Source organism: Cyprinus carpio, chromosome B11 (assembly GCF_018340385.1).
Source record: "Cyprinus carpio isolate SPL01 chromosome B11, ASM1834038v1, whole genome shotgun sequence".
NCBI classification, from domain to species: Eukaryota; Metazoa; Chordata; class Actinopteri; order Cypriniformes; family Cyprinidae; genus Cyprinus; species Cyprinus carpio.
The window spans coordinates 13,707,069-13,728,256 of record NC_056607.1 but is presented as its reverse complement, the minus strand read 5'-3'; the positions used below and the strand labels follow the sequence as shown (position 1 = coordinate 13,728,256).

General features: G+C 36.6%; 1 protein-coding gene, 1 long non-coding RNA gene and 1 pseudogene across 3 annotated transcripts; 2 read left to right on the top strand and 1 right to left on the bottom strand.

Annotated features, from left to right (window-relative positions):
* Nucleotides 1–4,285: 4,285 nt before the first annotated feature.
* On the bottom strand, nucleotides 4,286–14,601 carry LOC109072076 (short-chain dehydrogenase/reductase 3-like). Of its 2 annotated transcripts, XM_042734026.1 has the most exons (6): nucleotides 13,960–14,595; nucleotides 8,688–8,831; nucleotides 8,285–8,404; nucleotides 5,671–5,909; nucleotides 4,920–5,045; nucleotides 4,290–4,825 (listed from the first exon to the last, which is right to left on the bottom strand). In XM_042734026.1, exons 1-6 carry the CDS (start codon nucleotides 14,152–14,154, stop codon nucleotides 4,741–4,743), a joined length of 909 nt encoding a protein of 302 aa, XP_042589960.1. In that variant the 5' UTR covers nucleotides 14,155–14,595; the 3' UTR covers nucleotides 4,290–4,740. The 2 variants fall into 2 exon arrangements, with proteins under 2 accessions (XP_042589961.1, XP_042589960.1); XM_042734027.1 differs by lacking the exon at nucleotides 8,688–8,831 and having other exon boundaries at nucleotides 4,286–4,825; nucleotides 13,960–14,601.
* LOC122138904 lies at nucleotides 5,799–16,900 on the top strand. The gene is made up of 3 exons (XR_006155879.1): nucleotides 5,799–5,934; nucleotides 13,968–14,066; nucleotides 15,857–16,900. It is a non-coding gene; the product is annotated as an uncharacterized LOC122138904 (long non-coding RNA).
* A 1,370-nt stretch (nucleotides 16,901–18,270) lies between these two features.
* On the top strand, nucleotides 18,271–19,194 carry LOC122138903 (annotated as a pseudogene).
* The last annotated feature ends 1,994 nt before the right edge of the window (nucleotides 19,195–21,188 follow it).

Sequence of the window (21,188 nt, the reverse complement as noted above, 5' to 3'; positions counted from 1 at the left end):
AACCCTGATGAAATATCCCTTTAACTAATTCCCACATCACACATGCTATTCCATCAAAAGTGAGCACATGCAGAGATCAATGTAAAGAATCATTGCAAAGTCTTTGTTTTTGTCTCCACTGTAATCTCGATAGGAGAGGTGTAGGCCCTTGCAGCTAGATGAAAGCTTGAGTGTAATAAACAGCCCAGCCATAAAGGCGAGCTGACCTGGCACGGCTGTGCAGCCCTTATGTAATTTCTCACCTGGCTGTGATGTTCGCGGTTCTGTTGTTGTTCCTGCTTTGATCTACTACAGTGATAACAGTGTTCCAGAAAGTGATGCTAATGAAAAAAAGATATAGCGGGAGTGGAAGTTCACCACAGCTCATAGGAAAGATCCTTGCTGATAAGAACACTGCTTTTCTGTACGCTTCATCTATAGAGGAAGCATTAGAGGAGCATTGCGCACTCTGATTGAACCAGGTGTAGTGTCTGATATGGGAACAATATGTTACTGTTCATTCTCTGCTACGACCACACATGTCAAGATATAAATTAGCAATATTCTTCTTAAAGGGATAGTCTGCCCAAAATAAAAATTCTGTTATTTCTTCCTTACCTTCATTACTTTCTTTCTTTTCCATTTATTGGGTACTGAGGCTCTCAAGCATCAAAAAGACAAAAAAACACAAATAAAGTAGGATAAATGTTGTTCATATGATTTTAATCGAAGTCTTCTGAAGCCATACATAAGAGACTAAATCGTAAACCATTATTAATTAAAATCTTGGCATCTGCCATCTTGGAATGTTTATGAAAGTTCAGAAAGATTTGTGAATGAACCATTCTTTTGAGTCAGATCTTTGAATAGGTACTGTAGATCCAATTCTGGAAAATAGTCTGAAGAATTTCTTCACGAATCGGAAATTCTGAAATGAACTCACTGAATAAATTATTTGTTTGTAGTGGTTAACAGCACTTTGGTGAAAAATATTATTGTTATTGTCAATGATTTTGGTCTATTTGTCATATAAAGCTTTAGAAACCATTAGAATATGTCTATGCTAACATGCATTTAATTTCACCCAAATATCCCTTTAATAAATGTTGGGTAATAAATGTTAATAAACTCTACTTTTCTGTCTTGGCATAAGGACACTGACTATTCATGACCTTTAACCTCATACCTCAGTTGCCCATAATTCTCAGCAGACAGGGCAACTGAGGCATGAGGTTCAGCCCCTTGCTGGGGGTCAGCAAAGTCTCATTTTGTCAGATCAGCTGCTGAATGATGGATGAACAGCATGTTGAACTAGCAACAGTGCTAATCAGGAGTGTAGTAACATTACAGGAACATGCCCAAACTCATTTACAGTGAATTCCATTCAAATCCAGGCATCAAGAACAGACTAATGTAAGCTAATAGGATTAACCATAATTACCAAATACAATGAATATGATAATTACAACAAAAAAAAGCCAGTATATATATATATATATATATATATAAGACAGTTTGAAAGTAAGCATGTAAAAAAAGGTAACATTTAAAGCTGGTTGAGATTCAAATATTTGCCTTGATGATTTATGTGGTTTTCTCTTATTTCATCAACCATGACTTTTCAGAGTGTTTTTTTTTTTAGGATTTCTGTGGCTTTTTGAATTTCCTCATAAGCCTTCATGATCCATGAGCCAGGAAATATGGATTGAAAGAAAAAAGGATTACAGACTAATATGGAAAACAGATTCGGCAGAATAAAGTACCGACGTCATAAATGCATAACCACAGACCTGCAACATTAAGATTCCCACTCATGAATCCGTAGGGACTGAGTGGATCGGAGACATCATGACATGCTCTGAATTAAATCATCAGTATTCTTGCTCTCATTCTGATGCTTTACGAGGCTTCTCAAAAGGAGACACATACGAGGAGTAATTAATAAGCAATGTGTTTTATGAAGAATGTCTCGTCTCTATTGGGGAATAATAAACCCTGCTCCGTGTGGGGAAAAGTCATTGTCTTTTTTGTTGTTTTGTTTTTCTGTTCCACATATGTCTTTTTCCACCTCATAGGGATTCTGATCAAAGCCTGATCACAGAGGATGGATTGCAAACATGATTTAATGATTTCAAGCAGGCTTTGCAATTAAGTATTAATGCAGTCAGAACTGTATGAGAGGTCTGTGATTTATGTTTGACTAACCCTGGTCTGAACCTTCCCACTGGGGTCTGAACCCTTCTTTTCTTTTGCATACGTACAACTCCCCAATTTCATGAACCTCAGGCAACTTTACGTTCTTCTTGCAGCATTTCAAATGGCCCACTCTGGGGCAATGAAAACCAGTCCCCACAAGAGACTCCTATTTTTCCTTTAACTGAGCATGTTTTAATTTATTTTCTTCTCAAACTCTGGATGTGTGGCATAGCTGTAATTGTTGAAGAAGGTGCTTGTGGTTTACTGTGATTCATAAGATACTTATGTGGTTTATCTGGCTGCCAGAGGTCAGACAGATCCCACATTTTTATATATTCTTTATCGTTAGGACTTGCACAAAGGGTTGAACTTGGTTTTTGCTCTTCAGATATGAATGTTTGCACAGTACATAGACCAAAGCGTTGAGAGATATTTTGGCAATAGCTTTTATTTTTAGATTTTTATTTTAATTTAGTTTGTTTTGGTCATTTATGGGCTTTTGTCATTTTATTATTTTTCATAAATTATTTTATTAGTTTTTTAAATTAATATTTCTACTTTGTTTTCAGTTCATTTTTAGTTTTAGTATTATTAGTACTTAAGTTTATATTATTTAAATTGGCAGTATATTTTTTAAGTTTTTAAGTGTCAGTTTCTCATCTTTTTTTATTTTATTTCAGAATTATTTCAATAAAAATGATTTTTAATAGTTTACCAACACTGGTCAATCAAATAAAAATGTAACTGAATTGGATTTATCACATTAATACAATTAATATATTGAAATATTTTAATTTAAATTAGGGCTGTCTAATGTCTTAATTACATGATGTGTCAATTAATTAATCATATTAATCGCTAAATAAAGGGAGGACTAGGCCTATCCCTTTAATGTTTTTATTATTATTACTTTATGGAATGATACTCTTAATAAGAAACTAAATCTAAATCAAACAGCTGATTCATTAAGGAATTAAGTAAATGGCAATGATTCAAATGAGGCTTTGAATCATTGGTTCACATGATTCATTCAAAACGCTGATTCATTCAGAAACTAAACACCGCTGAGATGCACAAAAACTCTCAACAATCCTTAAATTACTTTAAATGCAAAATTAACCAAAAAAAAATGAGCAAAAACACAATATTGTTGTGTTTAAAATATAACACTTTATCAACTTTTTATTTACTGTTGTATAAAATCACATTTAAACACTCGTGTGATACTGCTGTTCGTGTGATATTGTATAATGTAAACATGAAACAAACTCCTACAGGGGCATTTTTTTTTTTTGCACCCAGTATTTTGATTTTCAGGGCATAACTGCATTTATGGAGTTGTTGCCCTGCATCATATTTGTCAGCTGTATGAAATGTAAGATGATGTACAGGTCTGGGGTCGGGGCCAGTGTGTTAACTGTGTTAAAATATTTTAATCACCATAACTAATTTAGTTAACGCGTTAAACTGACAGCCCTAATTTAAGTATCTAAATAAAAACTTAATAATAATGATTCAATTGTGGATAGTTTTTATTAATTAGTTGTTTTAAATCAAAATGTTAAATTGAATGCCCTTTGAGAGCTTTAATGTTACACAGGGTAAAAAATTTAATGGAAACATGTTTTTAAATCAACAGCTTTAGTAAATAGCCTCAGATCACATCAGGAGAGTTCTACTATACTTTAACTGCAAGAGTAATCTTAGAAAAGCATGTGTATTTTTTATTTTTTTTTACACTACACCACAGCAGTGGTTGGAAGGATCTGTGGTTAAATATTTCCAGCTAGGCAGCTTTTCCCTGGTCTCCCTTTAACTTTGTTCTCAGAACACAGTACACCCTTTTTAAAGTTCGAGCCGGCCAAACCTTTAACACAAAGTTAAAAAAGCAGCTTGACCCTGCTTTAAAATAAACCAAGATCACATCTTTGTTGTTTCTTTTAAAAAAAGAAGAGACCAAGAAAAATGACACAAAACAGATCTGACTTATTTGTTTCCACCCGCAGCACAGTGAATGTATCTGACAGGGGGGAAGACAAAACACACGCTCTAGAACAACATCAAAACCCTTTTGTTTTTGAGAATAAAAAGCTCAAAAGACACATATATTGCTTCCAACCCAACGGGAAAACAAAAGACTTTCCAACCGTATAATGCCCATGGCTAGTCCAACCACAGCTTTACTTTGTGAGCCTGGATTTTAAAACATCCCATTAGAAGGCTTTTCTCTTTATAACTGTTTTTTATTCAGATGCTGAATTTACAGTGACAGTAGTTAAAAATGTGATTGTTAAATCTTTAAAGTAAACATGCAGTACGGCAGTAGATTGAGGCTTTTTTATGTCCATTCTGTGTTTGTCCAACACTGCAACACAGAAGTCAGTGGTGACCTGCAAAGGGTCCTAGAAACGAGGCACCATGTGCTCTGGCATGCCGTCTTTTTTTTTTTTTTTTTTTTTCTAACTCGCTGCTTCTGGCAGACTCCATAGCTCTTGTTCGACCATGAAACAGTTTTATTAAAAAAAAATTGTAACATTTGAAACTCCATTGTCATTTCTAGACCTCTCATGTCCGTCCCTTGAAAGTATTCATGCAGGTGTAACTTCCTGAGAACTTGTGGATTTCCTCAAGGGCACTCTGCGGTATCATACTGTTTCAAGGTAAAACAAAGTATATAATCAGTGAGGGTTTTCAAAACACATTTGTTGAAATAATTTATATTTGTAAATAGTACCAGGCTATACCTTTTGAGTATAACGAGTGCATGCATGCTCCAGGGTAGGTAAACAAAGGCTGTATTGGTCCTAACAGCATCCACTGTTTTTTGGGCTACCACCTCAGGCTTTAGAGGAGGGAAGAGTTGGGGGAACCTGCAAAGAAAAAACAGTTGTTTTTATTGAGTTACAAATATGAACCATTGTGAAATGGTAAACAAAGAAAGTCAAATGTGAGATAGCTAAAAGAATGTCTTAAAGGGATAGTTCACCTTCAGTTGCTGGTCTCCATTGACATCCATGAAAAAAAAAAAAACACTATGCAAGTCAATGGGGACCAACTGAAGGTGAACTTATCCATTTAATAGTGATTTGGCTATTGGTTATTATAATTATAAAAGTATTTTAAAAAGTATGTGTGATGTGACGTCAACAGAAAAGTAAAGCTGTTTCACCTGGAAACCAAGTTATTGCATTCTAATTAAAGATTATGAAGAAAATAGTTTTTTGGAATAATGTGTAATGATGAATCATTCAAAATATCACACAATCATGCATTAACAAATTAAAATTTTGATTTAATGTTCACATAAAAGTACTTCAAATGATGATCTAACCCATTTTGCTTCCTTAACATGACTTACTGTCAGTTAAAATGGGATAATCAAAAGGAAAGGTAAGACTGAACTGATTTCATCCGACAATTATTTGGGTGAATTAAAAGCTGTCTATATGACTGGAATTTTTTAATTATTAATTTGTGCTGTACCCATCAGCTCACCTGACTCTCATGCCTTGAAACATTTCAGTGTTGGTGTGGAATGGGAGGACAGTGGTACAGCCCACCCCCGGGCAGTCCAGCAACCCCAGAGTGAGGCTTTCCATGAAGGCTAGTGATGATGCTTTAGAAGTGCAGTAGTCTATAGCACCAGGGATGGGCGAAAGAGACAGGATGGAGTTGACACACACAACATGACCATTTTGCAGTTCCAGCATACGAGGCAAGAAGGCTTTTGTGGTCTGTGGATGAAAATATTATTAAAAGGTAAATTAAACCCCTGGAAGTAGGAATTTGGAAGGCAGGTGATAAAAATGTTAAATATTACATAACTTAATATGTAAATGATATTATCAACTTAAAATACTTTCTGGGAACTCATTTTAATGTGTTCTGTAGTGCTATTACAACATTGCATTATTTGTTTTAGTCTAACATACAGTAGCAACATTAACCAGTGGTGCGCGTTTGACCATGGGACTGTCTGTTTGTTTAACCAAGAGCAAATTGGGGAGGGTTTTTTTGTTTATTTTTGGTTGTTGGGTTTGGAACAAAAATTACACTTTTACTCTTGACTTTTGTCAAGAGTAGGCTAATAATCAGCTTGGATATAGATATTTTCTACCGGGCCTACATGTTTGCTCCTTTATCTTTTGCTGTTTTGCGTGGCACACGCACATTTTTTTTTGTGAAGTTAAAAATAAAAGACTGCTTAAAGAGTTCTGCATAATGAAAAAGTGCACCCTGAATTAATTCAGTCATGTTCAGATGATTACTAAACGTTTGTCATGAAAACTCTCTACTTGCATGATCAATTTATTTTTAGAATTTAATTTTATATTTTAGAACACTGAATAGGGGAAATGGTCGAAACACAAATATTTTTCCATACTCTGTTCTCTCTTTTTCCATACTTTTCCAGACCTGCAAATTACTTTTTAATTTGAATTTTTTTTTTTTACTGCAGTAACCGGTGAGCCAAAGGAAATCATGTTGTTTTACATAAACCTCTTAAATTACAACTCAGTAACAAGTGTGTGAAATAAATGAGTGTAAACTCTATGAATAAAATAAGCGCAAATAAAATAGCAGTGTTGCACTTGCCTTTTTCCATCCATTTCCTGGAAATTACTTAAATCAATTTCCATATTTCTAAACTGCATAAGGAACCCTTACTGTTTTAAGTAGAAGATATTTAAATATTTATTTATCGGAGCTGGGGCTCAAACTCACTGATTGTTACAGATACAAATACAGATACAAATACTGGCTTCACAGCAGACCCCTATTTCTGGGCCTTGAACGTGGTAGTTGCATTGCTGTCTATGCAGGGTCAGAAAGTCTGGGATTTCATCAAAAATATCTTAATTTGTGTCCTAAAGATGAACAAAGGTCTTACGGGTTTGGAATAACATGATTGTAAGAATTTAAACTATAAGCCTACCTGATAATCAGTCAAAATTTTATTATTTAAATTAAAATTATTTCCATTTAATTGCAAAGGCAACATTTCAATTTTTAACAACTGTAGCACTTAAGTTTAAATTTATGCATTTGGCAGACAAGAGCCAACAATATTCATAATATACGATACCAGGTCTATTAAACTATTTGGAATAAGGTGACCAGACATGCCATTTCCCGGGGACACGTTCTGCCCAGGATTTCTTGTTTCATTTGTTGTGGTTGTGTCTTGGTTTTTTGTGCCGCACCAATCGATCGTTGTATGACATCAAAGTACCGCAAGAGTAATTAGAAAGCATAAGGAGCCGTCTGCTCTGCTCTCTATTGACGCTTTTCCACTGCATGGTATGGCCTGGTACGGCTCGGTACAGTTCACTTTTGGGGGGTTTTCCACTGGGTACAATACCTGGTACCTGGTACTTTTTTTAGTATCAGCTCGGTTAAGGTTCCAAGTGAACCGTTACCAAAACGTGACATGTAAACTCTGCTGATCACAGATTGGCTGGAGAGAATCTTCACTACCTGCGTCACTGAACTTGCGACACAAACACAAAAGAACCACTAGATTTAAATCAGCACAGCCAGTGAAGAATCGAACGCAACTGTTTTGAACGAGTGCACCTTTTTTTTAACAACCAAAAAGTGGCTGTTTTGTTGTCTGTTGAGGAAGTAAAGACGTTCCTATCATTGATAGCAGAGGAGCGGATCCAGCGAGAACTTGATGGTGTGATGCAGAATGAAAACGTTTTTCAGGAGACACGGCAGTAGAGGCAGCGCAACTATAACGTCGTGAATAATCCCGCCCACTCTAAAGTGATAATAAATTGCAGTGGAAACTCAAGACGAGCCATACTGAGCAGTGCCGAGCCGAGTCGTACCACACAGTGGAAAAGCACCATATAGCTCTTGCTGTATTTTGATGTCATACAACGATTAATTGGTGCAGCACAAACATCTGCGGCAGATGAAATCCTGGGCAGAATGTGTATCCGGTATGTGGCATGTCTGATCACATTAATTTGGAAGAAAAACTACAAAAGACAAGAAAGCATTACATTTAGATTAATGCAACTTCAATAGTTTTAGTTCTGGCAACATAGAATCATACAAAGCTATTCTATCTTATCCTTTCCCAACTCATTTATGTACTTACCCAAAACTGTCCCATGGTGTTGATGTGCTGTGACTTCAGAAGAGCATCATCATCACTGTCCAGCAAACTCTTTCCATGCACCACTGCAGCATTATTCACTAGAATGGTAACATCTCCCACCTACCATAAGAAAAAAAAGACCCACTGTGAGATATTTCTTTCCAAAAATGTGCTTTTGTTCTCTTTCATGGCTAGTTAGCTCTGCCATACTGCTGGGCCTTATCTAACCCAGACATTTCAGGCTAAGTGTAATCTCTATCCAGGCTACGGGGGTGGAAGGCAACAGAGCTGAGAAAAAGCCAGCACTGGGGTTATTACAGGTTATTAGAGCCAACCAGTTTGAACTAATCTTATTATGATCTTAATTAAGAAACTCCTCAGGGTATGATATTATGGGGCATACCTTTTCTCTGACAACCTTGGCTTGCTTGTAAACCTCTTCTCTGTTGGCCACATCGCAAACAAAATAATGGCACTCTGTCCCCATGAGGGCGATATCCTCGCATGCTTCCTTCAGACATTTTTCCGTCAGGCCCCACAGGATTAGCTTTTAAGAGATAGGAACCACATGTCAAAGGTGGACCAGAGCAGAAAACTGACAAGAAATATAGAGGTTTACGAAGCATGATGTGATCTGTCATATTGGCCATAAATCATCTTTCTGAAAGCAAACCATAATACATCACTGCTCAATAGCACAGATAAGTACTTAGCCACATGAATTCACATTTCAAAGTAGATTTAATTTGCTTGAAAGAATTTCATGTTGTCAGTTTTTGTGCTTAAACAGTGTCTTACCTAATTTATCATGACTTGCGTTCTTCAATGTGGGTGTTTACTAGTAAACATGAGGATATGTGGCCTATAATTCATGCCAAAACTTTTGACACAGAAAGCATAAGTCAGATGATGATCTGTTATTGTATTTCAGTATGTCCTTTTTTAAATTAAAACCACATTTACTTGGAACTCTATTTGAGGACTTGGAGAAATATAGTTTTCTACAATGGTATTCCATGAAAAAAAAAAAAAAACTGTATTTCAAATGTAAATTATGCCACACGCCACAAGGGTCATACCACAGTTTTTACAACAAAAGATTTTCCGTTTGTGAGGAATACAGTATATACCACACCGCCATATGAAACACAGTTGTTGGGAATGGTATGAACAGAAGAGTTCCATTCATTGTAGGAACAGTGGGGTAATTTTTCATGGCCACTATTAGTTTGGAGAAGGATTAAGAGAGAAGCCTATGTGAATGGATTGGCTGGGACAAGGAACATAGGGGGGCAGTGATTGGTTAATTAGATTTGTCAGTCTGAGAGGTCAAGGAAAAATAATGAAATCAGTGATGCTGCCTCATCATCTCTCACAGACAGTTCTCATAGAGATTACACAGCCTTCTGGGCATACTGACCCAGCCATTTTTTGCTTCAACAACCCCATAATTGTGTGTGTGTGTGTGTGTGTGTGTGTGTGTGTGTGTACCAGCTATTTATCACGTAATGGGGACCAAATGTCCCCACAAGGATAGTAATACCACTTTTTTTAGGTCCTCATGATAAAACAAGCTTAAAAATCATATTGAATGAAGTTTTTTGAAAATCTAAAAATGCAGAAAGTTTCCTGTGATGGGTAGGTCTAGGGTTGGTGTAGTGTGATAGAAAATACACTTTGTACAGTATAAAAACCATTACGCCTATGGAATGTCCCCATAAAACATGGAAACACAATGTATGTGTGTGTGATGCAGACATTTGCTAAGATGACAAAATCTTCCTCATTTGGAAAATATAAAAATCAATTTTATTTATTTGTTTTCTAACTAACTTTGTTATGGTTAGTCTACAGCAGTATTTTAGTATATACAGTACTACGAATTGGCTTCTGTTGGTTGATTTTCTATTGTGTGTGTGTTTATATATATATATATATATATATATATATATATATATATATATATATATATATATAGTTTTTGTTTTAATTTTAGTAATTTTATGTGCTTTTGTCATTGTGTGTTGTTAACATTTTTAATTTAATATTTAGATTTTGTTTCAGCTTTATTTCAATTATTGAAAACAGTTTAATTTAAGTTAACAATATAACAGTGGTCTACAGTAACACTATAATTAAATTAATATAAAACTCTATTCTGTTGTATATGTCCTGATTTCTGAAATAAATGTGTGTGAATATGTCCATCACAAACTAGTGGAGCACTAATATGATATTTTATAATGATGGCCTGTGAAAGGAACTTAGCCTTGCCCTCCATTAACATTCCGTTTTATTGAAACCAAAATACTGTTGTCAGCTAAACCCAGGTCTGGTTTGAAGTTATTACTTTCACAAATCTTTGCTTTTAATGGCAAGATCTGAATATTGAGGTGTACAGTTACCTTTTTTTATACTGCTGGCTGGTTGTCACTGAAAAACGGTTCACATTTATTAGCCATGGTTTCCTGTAATTGGTCGAATTCTGTATTTTCTTATCTTTTATTTTCTTTCCTTTTTTTTCTTTTCGATTCGAGAAATGGTTTGTGGAAATTTCCAGCCTCTAAACATGTGGTGTGTTCTTTTTTTATATATTTCAGCCGACTCCTACATGGAAAAATTGAGCTATTACTAGAGTCAATCTGAAATGTGACGAAACATTACTCACCAAAAATTTAAGACCATTTACTCTGTGTTTTTCTAGCTAAATTAATTCTAACCAAATAATGATTTAAAGTTAGCCATTCTAATTAACCTGGAGCAATCTCTGTGGTCCCTATCAGTGATGTTTGCTGATGAATTAAGCCAAAGGTGGTCTGATCTGTTGGTGGTTTCACCTCTTTGGCCTAATGCACGTTTATTTGATAAATCTGCCTGTGTGTTCTTGTATGGGTCTGCTTTCTATGCATGGCCTTTGAGCTAATTACTGGGAAGGTCTTGATTAAGCTTATAATAGGATTTCACAACAATCTTGATATTTTTTTGTCAGAGAACAAGAGCTCACAAGGTGGTCTCCCTTACAATCCCATTATGAGCTTCATCTGCACACATCACATTAGCAAGTCTTATCACTCAAGTCCTTAGAGTAGCAATGGCTGAGTGCACTGCATTAGCATATAATATGTGAAAATATGGAGCAAACAAACCATGCTTAATCCAGTCCTGTGAGGACACACATTGTGTTTCCTTAAAGATGAACACAAATGATGAGCGCTCTGTGATTGAAGCCCTCATGAAGGAGCATTTAAGCTGGTTTATGGTGAAAGGCATGATAACATCAGCATTTCACCATCCACTTAGCACCCTATGGAATGGGTCTGAATGTGGATGGGGCACAAGGAGTTCAGGAGCCAGTCGCCTGCCCACTGTCTAATTAGTGTGGAGACAGAAGGGTCAGCGACAGGGCACTGCCCAGCTGGGAGCTGTATGGTCCCTGCCACCCTCCCCCAAGCCTAAACACATACAAAAAGTAAATTACATAGGGCTCACTTCCTTCACACTTCCTTAAGCCATTAGCCATGGGACCACATGGATGCTCACAGATGATGATGCTTCTGTACACAGGTTCCAAAAGAGGGGTTTGGCAGAAGAATCTTTCGGTGGAAAGCTCCATTTCTTTCTTAGTGCAAACAATATTTAAACAATCTGAAGATTCTTTTTCCACTACCTTTTGTGCAGTGGAAAGGTTCCATGGATATTAAAGGTCTTTGGCTTTATGGATCTATAGATACCAATAAAGAACCTTTATTTTTAAGAGCTCCATGATTTCTGTTCTTGTTTTTAATTTTTCTTGGTTCTTCAAATCATCATTTAGGGTTTGGTTAGTGGGCGATGACATAATTTTTGCAAAATATTTCCAGTGTTGAATTACCATGCAGTGAGGACTTGCTGACCTCTTGGACGGCATAATAAATGGTTGCTTTCTGGAAAATTTTTAACCCCCACCTAGTGGTCAAGTTAAATTTGAGTCTGTGCATTTATGATTCATGCCTTTTTAGCATTCCTTAAGAATGGGTTAACTGTGAAGATAGCCACTGCAGGTGTCTCTTCCAAAGCCTTTACACCTTGACAATGGCTAACAACGGGGTGTTGACAAGCACAGTGGCTTCCTTTAACGTACTGCTGCAATACTGCTTCTTTCAAAGACCTTTGCTCTGGAACATTGAGAATGTTGGTGATCATTCAGGGATCTAAGATCTCCGAATTGTTTGCTGTGTAAGGTTTGTGCTGCGACTTTTATGATGGGTTTTTATTTAGCCTCATACAAACAAGCTTCTCTGGCGGGGAAATGTGTATAAATCAAAGTAAAGCCATGGGTGTAATGCTGCCAAGCATGGGGGCCCCTGTCACAGTTACAGAAGTTATTAAGCTCTGTTTATTACAGTTGGGCCACTGGGTCTATTTATAATGCAATGTCTTGGGTGGGTAAGGCAGCTGAGACATTTCTTCCCAGCTCTTGACTTTCAGCACACAGACCTGTTTCATTAGACTGTGCATTGAAATCTGACTGCTGGGACATAAAAACATTACACTACTGCCAACGTGAAAGATTTTATTAAGCCATTAAATACTCCAGATAGAGCTAGTAATAAGAGTTAAAATTCATATGAAAGGTCAGAAGCCTAATCATCCAAGTGTTTAGTCAAGGTCAAAGTTGCTGGCACCATGAACCTCTTGGCCACATGGCCTCTCTAGTGGGGCCGCTGTAATAATCCAAACATGAAAGCTGTCAGAATTTGAAAGAAGGACGTTTTCCTCAAAATAGCTGTTTGTTAGTTGACCTAGTTTGTATTACAAGTTGAACCAGACTTTGGGTTCCAGCTCTACATTTTGATTGGTCTGTTGACCATAGGGGTTATGACCTATCCACCGTTGAGACAATGAGTTTATGAACAGGACATGCAATGTCCCTTGGGAGAGGAGTAGCCCATCCAGACTGATACTTTGCAGAAAAAAAGAAAAAAAAAGAAAAAGCAAATGCATCCATTACCTGGCTAATGATTTGTGTTAATGTGGATTAATTTACAAAACATGCCATGATAACCACAGTTTTCACATACAGACTATGGTTTCTACATTTATGATTATTACAGTACAGCAACACCGTACAAATGTTTTAATCATTTTTAAAACAACTTTCCCTTAATTAGCTTAATATTCAGATCAGCCTATTCTTTGTGGGTGTAATTACAGTCTGCGGTTAAGGAGGTGCAGTGAACCATTTAAATCACAGCTAGATTCTGAAAGCTTCTCACATTGAAAATATTAGATTTTGTATTGTATTTTGGTGGAAACTGTATTATTTTTTATTTATTTATTTATTTATTTATTTGTAAGGGTAAGGACAGTCATGGAATATAAATTTATATTTATTGATAGTAACATTGCAAAATTACAGCTAAACTATTTTTATATCAGTAGCAGTTATGTCGATAATTTTGTATATTATATGCCAAATAGCTCTATGTATAGTGTTATGAAACTGAGCAATCTGACTGATAGTTTGGACTAAAGTTTTGACAGTTAACCATCAGAAAGACAAAGAAAGAGAGAGATCACCAGGAATTCAAACTATGGGGCTATACTAACACTATAAACCCATGAAAAGTTTTGAATTGAAATATTACGCAGCATGCCAAGCCATATAACCAACAGTTATGATGCATCATGTTTACCTTTTTAGCTCCACGCACGGCGAACTCCTTAGCCAGGTGACGGCCGATGCCCCGTCCGCCACCAGTGATAAGTACCACGTCTCCGGTCAGATCTCTCCGCCTGCTCGGTAAGAACCAACCCACGGTCGCCTTGACAATATAGTAGAATATCTGGATAGGTAAGAGCACCACGCAGCCCAGCGCCTTCAGATCCATTTCACTCCGTCTCAGTATCCGCTTATCTCAGTTCTCGCCTGGAACAATTGCTGTTCTAATTGAATCCTTGCTCGGAGCGATCACCTTTATTACAGGAGTGGTTAAGGCAATTTCGCCTTATTCTGCAAAGTTGACGGGCACTAAATAGAGTGAAATGCATCTATCTACCACAATCCAACGCAGTTTATATGCGCCCCGGCGGAATATCTGTCATTTTGCGCACCTTTATTCCACACAAACTCTTTATCCACGGAGCTCTTGCTGCGACAAGCGTGCGCTGCTGCTTTGCACCGTCCTGTCGCTACTGACAGCGACCAGAATCCAACTCTGACTATACCTCGCATCTGATAGGGGTTTTAAAGAGACCATTTATCTTGATTGACAGCTGGAGGACTGACAGAAGTATTGCTTTATCAAACGTTGGTGTGAGGGTTTCTTTATGACGGCTATGTCCCCTCCCCCAGAAGTGGTGCCAAAGGCAATTTCGTTGCTTTGACTGCGCTTATTGTAAGTAGTGGTGTGGAATTTGCTTCTTTCCAGTGATTCGAATCTTTTGAATCGGCTCAGTAAAATGATTCGCTTAGAGAACATTTAGCCTATGCTACAATGAGTCATTTAATCATTCACTTCATTAATCATTCGATTCGAATCGTACACAAACATAAAAAACGTCGAGTAGAAACATGTCCTCTATTAATAAAATTGCATAGATCTATTTTTTCCACAAATGATAAGTCTTATAATTCCCAATATTTTGTCAGCTACTGGGCATAATTTTAATCAAGCTGTAGAAAAAAATAAATAATAATAAGTCATTTTAATTGTTTATGCTCAGTCATTTTGACACATTCACAATAATCTTCTGAGCCTTTCTCTAGTTGTGAACGAGATTAAATCTACGTTAAAATGACGAAATGGACAAATGGATCATTCATTCAGTGTCGGTCAAAATTCTTGTTGATAATTCAGGTTAAGTCTCTTTTAGTGGCACTTGGTCAGACTCGAACAATAAAACCGTGTTTATTCTTTAGGTCGTTCCTTCACATAGAAAGGTCGATTTAAAACATTCGTTCACGAACGAAACATGCTCTTGCACGATATGCGTTTTGTATTGGCTACGTTTGCATGTGGTTGCATGAATCACTGGATCAACGTTTTTTGGTTTAACAACCTAGCTGTTAAAGTGCTTACAGGTAAGATGATAAAGCTGCCAGTTAACACAAGTGTCAGCACGCCAGAGTATTTGTTATACTGATGGGGAAAAATGAACCGGTTTGACAAGAAACATTTGTATTAATAGAAAATATAAGCTATTTAAGTGTTATTATACAATTAAAAAATGGCAATTTTTGACCTTATAATTTTTTTTAATGGCAGGTTTTGTTCACTGCATAGTAAACAAGTGGGCTGGCTTGCTTACAATATTTTTTCAAGGTAATTCAACATATTATAGTGGATTGTAATATATTTGTTAAATCAAGAGAAGAATGGTCTGGATCTAGGCATCGTTTTTGCAAGGTTTCTGTACTAAACAGACAACAACAAAATTGCATTACCTTCAGACAGAAGCGTTCTCATGTAGGCTATTTTAATTTGATTTATTATATTAGTTATTTTCCATGCCAACTTTTCAATGTGTGTAAACAAGCATGTGGTTTGCTCTAAATGTTGTTACACTTGGGTATCCTGTTGCTCTTTTCAGCCCGCAGTGCTCAGACTCAGGCAGAGGAAGGATTCCTGCAGACCAGTGCACCTCCAGAACATGGAGACCTTTGTAAATGGCTCTTTAACTCACACAGTAAACCCAGGAGCCGCTGTGGAGATTCCAGACTGTGATTTTTGGCCTGGCCTCTGCTTCTACTGCTTAAAGCTGAATGAAGGGCTGCTCAGACTGGACTGGGTCAAAATGCAGGCTCACAAAGACTGCTTTGTGCTATGCTGTGCCTTTTAGTAATGGCCCAGCAACTCTCAGAAAGTTTAATAGTTGTCTGGTAGGTGGAAAAAAAATGTTTCACTTGATTTTGGGCTTTTCTGGATCTGTTTATCAAAAACATGCCTAAAATCACAGATGCTCACTTAATTTTCTTATGTTGCACAATATTGTACAACCATTTTTCTCTGTTTTTATTTGATGGTTTTATTTTATCTTACACATTTTGTTGTGGAGATATAGCAGCATGATGATGCCTAACAAAAAGGCTTTCTCTTTTCAGTTAGAGTGTCACTGCCATCTACAGATCCAACAGCGAAAGTTCACTAAATCTGATGAATTCTCAGTGGTAGCCATAGTGCAAACATTGTCTGTCATGGAAGATAGTTTTATCATTTGCATTTGCATAGTAATAGGATTAAAGGAACCGAGTTAGTTTCCAGTTGATGAATATGAGTGTTTTGTCTTCACTAAAGCTGTGCCACCATCAGTTATCTCTTATGTAAACATTCAGCCAGCATATTTTCATGTGCATTGTTGAAATACTAATTAGCTTATCTGGTCAGTTAGAACACACCTAGTGGGCATTAGTCAGGGTTGGCAGATTTCATTTGTATTGTGGTCAGACTTTACATCTGCTTGGATACTATAAATTCATACAGTACCATATGCTTTTACTAGGGCTGTTACCAGCATTGGGGAGTAACTAGTTATATGTAACTGTGCTACAGTATGTAATTTAATTACAAAATAAATGTAACTGTAATCCTTTATGGTTACTGATAAAAAAAAAAAATGTCTAATTGAATGACAGTTATGAAAATCTGAATATTTTCACACAGATTTTCTTTCACAAATTGCATTGACTGCTCCTGCATTGACACCAATGTTTCAGGAGTTTAGGATGGCTGGTGGCTGTGCTTTAAAATTAAATTTTAAGTGATGAACGATTTTGAAATTCTGACAGTAGTCAGTGTTGAATACTACTGTAAGGTTAAGCCTGCCAAAACATTTGTTAGAAATTTAGAAAAGTAGTAAAAAATTAATCAAATGTAATCAGTTACATTACTTTAATAAGGTAACTGAAATAGTTACACTACTTAAATTAATCTGTAACCTATAAAGTAACCTTCCCAACACTGGCTGACACAATTTTGTGAAATTTGTACTGTATTACAGTTAAAACACATTTTACTTTATAGAAGATTAGCTGAAAATATATTTGTTGAAAATACGAATCTAATTTAAAGCTGTCTTCTGGGAAAAATCAGCACTTGATCTAGCCTAGTTCTGTGTGAAACCAGTAGACCTGGCAACCCTGGCACACCTTAACCTTGTACTTACACTAAAAAGGGTAGGGAACATGTATTTTGAACATATTTTGCTGTGAATGCAATACGTTGAACCAGCCATGCACACTGAAATTACAATATTGCTCACTGTATTTGCAGCTCTTTTTACTGCTTTTTGTTTATTGGTAGTTGTCCCAGTGTACTTAGAGCTTAGAAATGTAAATATTCCTCCTGGAGTTGCTAATCCTTGGAAACTATGCGTGACTCATTGTGTGTATGTGGGGATAAGCTTTGTGGTGAGTGTTAATGCTGTTTGTGTTGCATTTGCTGACAAATCCAATCATACATTCTGATTTCTTCTTATAAATTCTAATTTATACTGCAGACTAAACATGTTTTTCTGTAAGCACTATAGCTCGATATTCTCTGAAGGATATGATAAAGAGATATGAGCTGTTCTTCTTATCTCAGAATATGAGTACAGAATTTAAATGGCTAAGCGGACTTCTTTACCCACTGAGTGGCACATTTAATGGCACAGTAGTATGAATAGGCCAATCACTGTCCACGAGTCTGTTTTGTATTCAATCAACCTTTAGGGCCAAATTCTGGGGCAATTGGGGCTGTGCAATCAGATGAATTTTATGCGAAGGTTCAGGTGTTGTATCATGGCCCACAAAAGGCCAATGCCCTCCGGGCTTCATATAAAGGACCTGACCTTCAGTGGAGTTCCAGAGAGGGTGTATGAGCCTACTACTACCTCAGGAGAGAAGAAAAAGGGCCTGTTGTACTTTCATGGTGGCGGATGGGTGTTTGGCTGCATTAGTAATACATATTTAGTGAAATACTGTTGTGTCCATAGTTTAACCTGCTTTCGCAGATGATTACGATGAAGTGTGTTGTATATTTCACTGGAGAGTGACACCACAGTTGTGTCTGTTGGGTTAGGTGACTTTTGACATACTCATTTAATGTAAAAAATCAAGTAAAATTTTGTCTGGCTTCATTTTCTTGTTTCTGTCTTGTTTTCTTTCTCTGTTTCACATGTTTAGTTACCGTCTAGCCCCTAAGCACAAGTACCCTACCCTCCCAGATGACTGTGAGGTCATGACTTGCCACCTCCTGTCAGTAACGGCAGCTGATTTCAGGGTGGACCCACGCAGGGTGGCAGTTGGTGGGGAGAGTGCAGGGGCGAACCTGGCAGCCGCTCTCTGCCAGAGGGTGTCGAAGACACAGGATGGTCATCTGCCATCTACCTGTGCCCAGGTTTTCATCTACCCGGCACTACAAATGGCAGATATCCACCTGCCCTCATACCAGCAGAAGCACTCTGTGCCCATATTGTTCAGAGACCGAGTGGTGTTCTATTTCCTGCAGTACCTCAACGGGAATACGTCTGTGAGCCAGCAGATTCTGGAAGGCTAGCATGTTCCTATCAAGCTAAAACTTCGCCATAAGAAAAGGCTGTATCCAGAAAATCTTCCATCTCAGTTTAAAAAATGAGTAAGAAGTCCACAAGTTATCACAAGCCATGATGCTGATGTCTATCATATCATAAAACAGTGGCTGGATCCAGAGATCTCCCCTTTACTAGAAGAAAAATGGGAATGAACAAAAATGCTCCATATAAAAATATAAAAACAAACAAATGGTTAAAGAAGAGTTATAGGGTTTTTGAACTTTCAAGCACCACTATGTTTGTATGTATACAGTATATACAGAGCTCTGACCCTCCCATAGACGGCAAGGATCCTATCACGGTCAAGGTCCAGAAACGTAGGACATTGTTAAAATAATCCATGTGACATCAGTGGTTCAGCCATCATTTTTCGGAACTATGAGAATACTTTTTGTGCGCAAACAAAATCCTCCTGTCGCCATTTTGGAGAGTATCCCAACATATGCTTTGATCTGAACGTAAACAACGTATGCTGTTCTGTGTCAGCATCACCACACATTGTTTATGTTCAGATCAAATCACGCGCACACACTCTTAAAAATAAAGGTGCTTCACAGCTAGGCCATAGAAGAACCATTTTTGGTTCCACAAAGAACCATTCAGTCAAAGGTTCTTTAAAGAACCATCTCTTTCTTACCGTTTTATTATCGGAAGAACCTTCTTTCGCCACAAAGAACCTTTTGTGAAACAGAAAGGTTCTTCAGATGTTAAAGGTTCTTTATGGAACCATTTAGACAAAAAAGGCATCATGAAGCACTTTTATTTTTAAGAGTGTATGTCATGATTCTCTCCAAAATGGTGCAAGGGTGACGCCTTCCTGTCTATGGAGCAAAAGAGAGCTCGCGGAATTCATCAAAAATATCTTAATTTGTGTTCCAAAGATGAACAAAGGTCTTACGGGTTTGGAACGACATGAGTGTGAGTATTTAATGTTAGAATTTTTATTTTTTGGGTGAACTATATATATATATATATATATATATATATATATATATATATATATATATATATATATATATATATAGGCCTATATTTAATCAATATTTTTTTTTTTAAATGAAAAGATAAATAGTTTTATAGATTACAGTTAGATTCATTCATTCACAATGTATCTTGGGATTGTAGTTATGTTTTGTTTTTGTTTTTTTCTTAATTTTCAAATACTTTTTTTTTTTGCTATAATCAAATATCAAAGTTTGTGATTCACCTCAGCTGGTTGGTTTGGTTCATAGCTTATAACTTTTAAAGACTTTAAAAAATATCTATGGGAAAAAAAAAGAAAAAAAATACTTCTGGAACAAAGGCTATTGAAAAGTGGGCAAACACTGTTATGATTTTTTTCCTTAAATAATCTTTGTCATTCAGCAATATATGACTAAATCTAGCAAGAAAATAGTCACATTATATTAATCAAAGAATTTGTTTTTGATTGGTGTGTTAAACTATTTTTGTAATGTACAAACAATGCTCAATTTGTCAATTGATTCATGAATAATAGTCCAGTGTGTGACACTTAAAATTCCTCCCACATCCCATGTCCCTTGTACAGCCTCATTTGTATGAGACTGCAGTCTTCCTTTGGTGCTACAACTGAAGCTAATTATCATCATTCAGAGTGTTAGTCAGCATTTGCACGGTGCATTTAAAGGAATCTGATGAAACTTCTTTTGCCGCAGCTGCTCCCATAGAGCACAACAGTCGGGTTATGGAAGTAAAAACTCTATTCGTTTTCTCCATGGGGAAATGGATTTTTAACAATAGGCCTAATTGACAAACCTTTAAAGACAGGCCTGCTGTGAGAGCAGAGGTTGTTCATCAACTGTTAAACTTTCAAATTAAAATTTCCTGATAATTTACTCACCCCCATGTCATCCAAGATGTTTACGTCTTTCTTTCTTCAGTCGAAAAGAAATTAAAGGTTTTTGATGAAAACATTCCAGGATTATTCTCCTTATAGTGAACTTCAACAGCTATCAAACGGGTTGAAGGTTAAAAAGTATCTTTTATTTAATATATGAATGAAATTCGGACATATTAGGCTACATTCACCATTTTGTTAATTTCACATGACCAGTGTAAGTTGCGTCCTGTCCCCTGGCCTCATGGGATAGTAAAATGTCAATCAAATGCACAAACCCAAAACGCAGGGAAAACATCTGCGTTCGGGAGGAGCCAATGAATGGTTAATAAATTAAGATATAATAACACAACCTGTACGGAAGTTCTAAGCGGCCATCCATTATAATTTTTTTCCTTTTTGTTTTCTCGTTATAACGACTTAATTTTCTCGTTATCTCGACATAACGAAGTTCGTTTTCTCGTTATAACGACTTAATTTTCTCGTTATCTCGAC

Bases quoted from the DNA above. Each gene is read 5' to 3' on its own strand.
- LOC109072076 (XM_042734026.1), bottom strand. From the start codon at position 14,154: ATGGATCTGAAGGCGCTGGGCTGCGTGGTGCTCTTACCTATCCAGATA. The intron at 8,832-13,959 runs GTAAACATGATG...ATCTCTTAAAAG, and splicing joins CCGTGCGTGGAGCTAAAAAG to CTAATCCTGTGGGGCCTGAC. The intron at 5,046-5,670 runs GTGAGCTGATGG...TTTTCTTTGCAG, and splicing joins TTTCAAGGCATGAGAGTCAG to GTTCCCCCAACTCTTCCCTC.